The 8,369-nt window shown below is 37.6% G+C and overlaps 1 protein-coding gene across 1 annotated transcript in view; it reads left to right on the top strand.

Annotated features, from left to right (window-relative positions):
• PVRL3 (poliovirus receptor-related 3) overlaps positions 1 to 4,333 on the top strand; it is a gene marked incomplete at its 5' end in the record, with an annotated part of 18,331 nt that extends 13,998 nt beyond the window's left edge. Inside the window, one exon of the mRNA XM_008936574.1 lies at positions 3,428 to 4,333. Coding sequence (XP_008934822.1) covers positions 3,428 to 4,020 — 593 coding nt within the window. The remainder of the gene's footprint in view (positions 1 to 3,427) is intronic.
• Between the last annotated feature and the right edge of the window lie 4,036 nt (positions 4,334 to 8,369).

The raw sequence follows: 8,369 nt of genomic DNA on the forward strand, positions 1-8,369 counted from the left end.
ATAATATGGCAAATCCCTGTCTGTTTAGCACCACTGCTGCTGGAAAATATCCTTATCTGTTAACACAAAACACTTAATGTTTGACTATGACACTTTCTTTGTGAAAGAACAGTGTGAGTTAAGGTCTATATGAATAGTGTTGCACAAGTGTGGGAAAAAAACTCTTCAGATTTCCATAATGGATTAGCTAATATATAGCTTATCAATAATTGCTAATATATTGTCAGTTTCTAAGGAAACAAATACAGACGTGAATCTGTTAACACAAAACACTTAATGTTTGACTATGACACTTTCTTTGTGAAAGAACAGTGTGAGTTAAGGTCTATATGAATAGTGTTGCACAAGTGTGGGAAAAAAACTCTTCAGATTTCCATAATGGATTAGCTAATATATAGCTTATCAATAATTGCTAATATATTGTCAGTTTCTAAGGAAACAAATACAGACGTGAACACCTTTATTCTGTTGTATGGTGGTGCTGCTGCTGTTGAGTAGGTTCTTGACATTAGTTATTCTACAGTGTGAATTAAGTGTCAGAGCCCATGTTGACTGGTTACAGGATACAAACATAAATGACTTCTTCATAGAAATGTAAAATTCAATATGAAACTTCAGGATTGGGACAAGAATGAAAACTTAGGACTAAAACTGAAGGTACGGGATGTTTGAAGCCACATCTGTCAGATTTCTTGTTTGATAGTTATCTGCACCGTTAGAACAAAGGACATAACTGCACTGCAGGCCATGGTGGAAGTAGTAAGTTCTAATTGACTGACTACTTCATGAGCTTGTTAACTGGAAACCTCTAAACATTTTGAGACTGGAATTATTTGTAAATAATTGAAATAGTGTAAAATTGTAGCTGTCAAAAGACCATTAAGTGCTGCAAACTATCAAGTAGAGTTAAGGAATTCTGCCACTCCTGGTGTTAGTGATGTTTTCTATTTGGGAAACTTGCTTGATCCAGAAAGTATTAAAAAAAAAAAAAAAACAAAAAAACACCAAACCCACAATTAGGGCTAGTTTTACATTCAGAAAGCTCTAGGTGACATCAGGAGTTAAATTTACATGTTCTTAGCTGTAACTAACATCCTAAGGAAGGAAAATTGTGATTTTTGTCATTCTTCAACAATTAAAGATACAGATGCAAATAGACAGAAGTATTCATAGCTGTGTATTCTATGAATGCATATAAACATGGAACTGAGACCTCACTGGTAATGAAATTTAAGATTAGTATGTTAATTAGTGGTTGCAGATAACACAACTGGACAACCTGGCAACTAGTGGATGAAACAGATTTTAAAGAAAAAGCTTTTTGTTAAACGCTGATTTTAATTTATTAGAGTGTAATTGCCTCTTTTTATTTCACGTGTGTGATGAATAAATTAGCAGAATGTAAATACTACATATTTGTCAATCTGTATTTTATATGGTGCATGTGAAGGATGGGACTTAAGGCCTTAGTGTCGGAGGGAAATAGATGAACAATTACAAAGCGAGTTCAAAGAAAACAAAGTGTTTATGTGGCCTGGAAGAAGGTATTGGTGGTACTGTCTGAAATTGTATTTTAAGATTACAAATTTTGTGTCTAAAGCACATAGAGTTTTCAAAGAAGAGGGGTTTCAGTTTACCTTATTGACCTATGGATTTGTGGGACATGGGAACACTGGTAAACTTGGATTCTGTAATCTCTATTTCTTTGTTAAATTATCAAACTCACTTTAAATCAATCTTTACTAAAATCATAATCTGGATTCCTCTTCATTTTGGTAGCACATCTTCCTTGTTCAGTTTCTTGTCTTCTGTCAAATTAATTTCATTTATATATAGCTCCCTAACAAATCACCACTTTTACTTGGTCAAGTAATATAATTACGTGCTTTAAAAATCTGTGTAAAACTTAACTTACGTCAAGCTTAACATTTTATTCAGCAGTGTGGTGCAGCCTGAAGTACGACTCAAAGTGTTCATGACAAATGTGGCAATTCTGTCTAGTATGAGAGAATTGTATGGCTGTCTCTGAGTAGTAAGATTAAAAACATTTATGAACCTTTAAAGTTACAATTTGTCAAATAACTGGAAGCTTTAAAAATCTCCAGTTCTATCAGTTCTACCTATTGTGGTGGTAAATTTAGGGTGCTTCTGTAGTATGGTAGTATAGTTCCATGAGTCTTGTTTATGGGCATTTGACTAAATAACATGACATAATGAGCTGCTTGACTGTCCATGTAATATTCTCTCTAAAAGATTCAAGCTATAACAGGATGGTTAGTGTTTGTTGCTTTACTGATTTTTAAAACTACTTTGCATTGGACGAAACAAAAGCCAGTTCTGTCAGTGAGGCACAGAAATAGAAACTAGAGTTGCATGTAACATTGCTGTTGACTGGGGATAATCTCAGGAGGCTTTCTCGGTGTTATCAACCCATTGCTTGCAACCTGTCTTCAATACAGATGCATATACCTCCAGTGGGCTGAAAGAGCAAAGGGAAAAGCTGAGTGCTGGAGGAGCTTGGTGTCTGGCAGTCTCTTGTTTACTTGCATAACGTGACATGAAATCGGTTGATATCAAGGCATGAATATGGAAATTCCTTTCAATTTGGAAAATTAAATTTTTTGGAAAATTCTTTGAATATGCAAATTTCTTCATGCATGAGGAATTGGATTGCTTTTAGGGAGAAATGCATTGAAGTCATTTTTACTTGAAATGTTCCAGGTTTATTTTAAAATCCTGAAAGCTTCTCGCTCAACATAAATGTTATTTTGAGATTAATATGTGTAATTTTGAACTATGCTTCTTTCACTAATCCCAAGTTGAAGCTGAGTAATTTGTATTAATGCAGCAAATGTTTTCTGGAGAGAATAGCTTAAAATCAGTAGTTCACGTGCTGCTGACTGAGCACACAACTCATAGTTTTTCATTCTTATAGTCAGTGCCCCAAAAAAGTTCTCGAGTGGGAATTTCATGCGAAATAATTGACTCTGTGACATAATCAATTAATCCAGTATTCCTAACTGCTGAGTGGAAGGATAGAGAACTGCTGGAGCTTTTTCCAAATAGACAGCCTTCTTCCATGGGGAAGGTGAATAATGAACAATGAACAGTGAGTGTCTGAGCAGAAAAGCTGCATCTCCTTACTTAGAAGGGCAAGATGTCTACCTAAGGATTAGTTTTATTTCATTTTCTCCCTGTACTTCCTATCTTGCTGCAGCATAGCTCAGAAACATATGTAATGAAACCAGTTCAAAGCCTGTGGAAAGTCTAAGACTTTTTGTAGCGCCATGAACTTGAGAATGAAAAACTATTCTTGTAGAACATACCCATCAACTTTGCTTTCTTATAAACCCTTAACTGATTTAGCTTGCATTGACATTCTTGTGCCTTTTCTGTGTCTTGTCTACTTCTTTGCTCTTTCCATTAGATCCTCCTACTACTACCACTCGACTGCCTACAGTTCCCTGGCATCCTTCGACTGATGGCATCACAGGTTTAGCAACAAAGCCTAGAATAATAGTGTTCCCAACAGCAACCTTGCCAACAATGCAGGAAGACACTTGGGGTACTGTCATCGGTAGTGCGGTGGGGGGGGCTCTCTTCCTCATACTTGTCAGTGTTCTGGCTGGAATTATCTGCTATAGGAGAAGACGGACGTTCCGTGGTGACTACTTTGCTAAGAACTACATTCCACCATCAGATATGCAAAAAGAGTCTCAAATAGATGTTCTTCGGTCAGATGATGTGGAGTCTTACCCTGACAGTATAAAAAAAGAAATAAAGCATCCAATGAACATCTTCATATCTAAAGATTATTTAGACGACCTTGAAAAGCCAGAGTGGAACAATATAGACAATATTAACAGGTACCAGGAGCGTTATGAAAGACCAATGGATAACTATGAAAGTGGAACATTGGGAATGAAGTATATGGGTGGTGAATGTTACGACGACAATGAAGAAGACTTTGTTTCTCACATAGATGGCTCGGTAATATCTCGGAGGGAATGGTATGTGTAGTAACCACTGAAAAACTAAGTGTGTACCTACAGTTCATTTCATTGGCTGATCACTTTCAGATTGTTTATACTTGCACAAGAGGAGGAATAAACTTTTTGAAACTTGATTTTTTTTTTTTGGAAGGTTTTTATATTGTGACTTGACACAATGGAAATACTGAATTGGGGGGAAATGTATTTGAGCTGCTTTCTTTTCCCCCAATGCTGTACTACTGTTTAAGATTTGAGTTTTGATGCAGAATGCTTATATTGGTCTATGTCAGAGGTAAAAAAAGGCTAAATTAAAGTTGCCATTCAAAATTGTTTAAAAATAACAAGTGGCTGTCTTGGCTCTCTGATTTAGAAAGAAGTTTAATTAAGGCAGTGATAAAATATAATCTTTGGGGGCTTTTACTTCACAGATTAAGTGAAATGCGCCAGTCTAAATACCATTCATGGTAAACTTAATGCTTCTGTATAGCAAATACTTTACCAATTAAAATCAATTACAGCAGAATCAAAGCTTTATTTTTAGGTTTTTCTGCACAAATATGAATACCTCTTAGCATTTCAATGAGCCTTCTTGTAACTATGTACTTAGAAGTCCTTGCACTGAAACTAACTTATGAACAAAATTTGGAGGAGTAACTGTGTGAACAGGTCAAAGGCTTGTCTTTGAATAAGATGAAAGATTATTTTTATAGTCACTGATTTCTAGAGCTTATGCTAGTGTCTGTACATGCACATACAGTGAGATATTTTGTTAGGCCTGTAATTGGCAGGGTGTCAAAACTTATTAACGATTACAAGACTCTTTTTGCAAGTACACCAGGGTATAACTTGAAACCCATTTCTGAGGTTTTGTTGGGAATCTTACCATTGAAGTTGAAAGCTGGAGAATTGAATGCAACCAAGAAAACACCAATAGATTTCAAAGCTAGAGGCTAGTGCCAATATGCTTAATTTCCTGGGTACCAATAAACATTAAGTGGTGTCAAAAGCATTTGCTAGAGTTTTATGACCAGAAGTGAAACCAGTGGTTTTACACGGTTTCTGAATAAGTTACAATGCTTGCTTTGAAGAGGGTAACTAGATTTTCAGATTATTAGTAGGGAAGTGGACACTTGCATTGCCATTTCATAGAGTGAAAACACAGTCTCTGATGGTAGAACCACAGAATTTATAAAACAGGAGTTGAGATAAATTGTGCAGTCTCTGTACCGCAGTGGATTTGTTTTGCCTGCAAGTAATCAATACGGACTTTATGCGTTCATGTTTTTGTTCTTTAAAATAGCATTGTGTGCATTGTATGTAGGACATCTCATTTGATGTCTGAAGTAGTTCTGCTTTGTCTTGAGCAAGTGTTTAGCTCAAGAAAATGAAGCTGATAAGGCTACTAGTATACAAAACCTGAAAAGGGAAAAATCTCTGCTACCTTTTATAATGAAATAGGCTGCGTGATTACAGCTGCTTCATGAGCATTCATGCTGCAAGTTCTTTTCTGTCCTCATGCTCTTTGATAGCTTACACCATTTAGAGCTTCACAAAAATAGTTGTATTGAGTGTTGTAGACAATACACTGTGATTGCATATGACTGCATGTCTTTAAAAAAGATTAAGACAACAGACTTATTTGAAATTCAAATGGTAAAGAATCTCTAAACAACTTGAGTTCTCCTCAGGATTGAGTTCTCATCAGGATTAATGGAGTGCTGATGTGTGATTGACTGAGGTCTCAAAAACAGTAGCAAATGACATTGTATCTGTAGTTTTGAGTGCAAACACAAGGAAAGGAGTTAAATTACTAGGAAGAGGGTTCTTATCCAAATTATTTCTGGAATTGAGATCATACATTTCTTCAAATAAAAAATACTTGATATATCATCTTTAAAAGATAGTGTTACATAAAAATAAACAAACCTGTTTTCCACGTGGGATATCTTGCTTTTGTCTCTGGATTTTTTGTTTTGATTTTTTTTAAAAAATATATCTATTTAATTCCTATGGGTTAAGAAGTTGAAATGTTTTGGAGTCGAAGTTGATAATAGGGGTAGGGCTTGTGTGTTGCAATGTTTTGTACATTATGTCTGCTGTAAAAAGAGTTGATTGTAAGTAAAAATGGCTGTTCTGTGAATAAAATTTTTCTTACATTCTGGAACATAGATAGCATTTCAAGGTGTTTGAGATATTGTTATAATTAGAGATGAGAAAGCATAATAAAACCATAGGCTGGGTAGAAAAAAGTGAAATATGTAAGATGTTTAAGATAGGATTTTTAGAGTTTCCTCTCGGAGACCCTAAGCTTATAAAATGGGCACCTTTAGACTTTTAAAAGCATGAACCTTGAGGATGATAAATAGGATAGTTACTATCCAAACAGTTTCACTTTAAGCACAGCTGATAAACCATCTAGGATTCACACTTTTTAAAAAAAAAAAAAAAAATAAATTCAGTTGCTGTAGTCCTACTTTAACCACATTTCTTGCAGTGAATCCGTTGTCATCTATTTCTGACCAGCTGGAGGTTAAAATACAGTGTAGCTGGCACAATGGATCTTGGGTGCTCTCTGGCCTGTTGCTTGGCGTGGATGTTTTGCTTTCTGATTCTTCCTCTGGTTAGACAAATGGAATTTTTATGACTACTGTTTTGTCAATGCAATTTACAGAAGGAAATTACATGAGCCCTGTGGTAATTGCACTTAAGTTCCTGTGTGTTGCTGCACTTGCTGGGATATAACCATTTTTCTGGGTGTTCAGAGTTAAATGGGTGGCTACTGTCATCATCCCCAAAATGGGATCCAGTTGCTGAACTTCTGTTGAAGGTATAATACTTAATGATGTTTCAGTGTTATAGCAGAATTTATGAGAAAAAAAGTCACTATAAAGTTAGTACAGTATGAGACAGTGAAGAAGCTCTTGTAATCAGAAGATGAAAGCATCTTCATGAATTCAGTGTGTGTAACTTGGGCAAAGCATTTGATGCTGTCCTTCATGTCATCCTTGTCTCTAAATTGGAGAGACATGTTTTTGACAGAAGGACCACTCGGTGGATGAGGAATTGGCTGGATGGTTGCACTCAAATAGTTGCAGTCAACAGAGGTTCAATATCTAAATGGTGGCTGGTAATGAGAGGTGTCCGTCAGGGATCGGTATTAGGATGGGTGCTGCTTAACAGGCTCGTCGGCACCGTGGGCAGTGGGATGGAGGCACCCTCGGCAAGCTTGCGGGTGACACGGAGCTGTGCGGTGCTGTCGGCACACCGGAGGGAAGGGATGCCATCCAGAGGGACCAGGACAGGATGGAGAGGTGGGGCTGTGCAGACCTCGGGAAGCTCAACAAGGCCTCTGCAAGCTCCTGCAGCTGGGCTGGGACAATGCCAAGCACAAATGCAGGTTGGGCGATGAGTGGATTGAGAGCAGCCCTGCAGAAAAAGACTCGGGGGTATTGGTGGGTAAAAAATGGAATGTGAGCCAGCAATGTGCACTGACAGCCCAGAAAGCCAATAGCATCCTGGGCTACATCAAAAGAAGCACAACCAGCATGTCAAGGGAGGTGATTCTGCCTTTCTATTCTGCTCTCACAAGATCCCACTTTGGAGTCCTATGTTTAGCTCTGAGCCCCCAGCATAAGAAAATCATGGACCTGCTTCAAGTGAGTCTAGAGGACCACAAAGTTCATCATGATCAGGGTGCTGGAATACCACTCCTGTGAGGGTAGCCTGCGATAGTTTGGGTTGCTCAGGCTGTAGAAGGCTCTGTGGTGACCTTACTGTGGACTTTCAGCACTGAAAGGGGGTTTATAGGAAAGATGTGAAGGTCCTCTGTATGAGGGAGTGTAGTCATAGGATAAGGGGTAGTGGTTTTAAACTACAAGTAGGTAGATTGACTGTTAGCATGGCAAAGCACTGGAACAGGTTGCTCTGACAATTTGTGGATGCCTCTTGGAGAGTTCAGGGCCACACTGGGTGGGGCTTTGAGCAACTTGAACTAATGGGAAGTGTCCCTGTACATGCCATTGGGAACTAGGTGATCTTTAAGGTCACTCCCAACCAAACCAATGATTCTACATTAGTTACCCCCAACTTCCTCACTTGCGCAGGAGGGTACCCAGTGTAAGGTAAACTTAAGTGAGCCTCCCAATGATTTGCGTGCCCGTTCTTTGGGAGAAATTGGAGACTATGGTTCCTATGTATATAGACTGATAGCTGACAGACAAGTGGAGCTTATGCCAAGAAAGCTGTTTTGTAAAACAGAACAATGAGCACTGAAGGTGCAATGTTGTGTTAGTCAGATGGAGAGAATTAGCTTTCTCCAAGTTGTTAATATATGACTTCATCCCTTAACTTTAAGGAAATCTTAAAAAAAAAAATAAA

This window comes from Merops nubicus, unplaced genomic scaffold, assembly GCF_000691845.1.
Source record: "Merops nubicus isolate BGI_N331 unplaced genomic scaffold, ASM69184v1 scaffold15563, whole genome shotgun sequence".
NCBI lineage: Eukaryota > Metazoa > Chordata > Aves > Coraciiformes > Meropidae > Merops > Merops nubicus.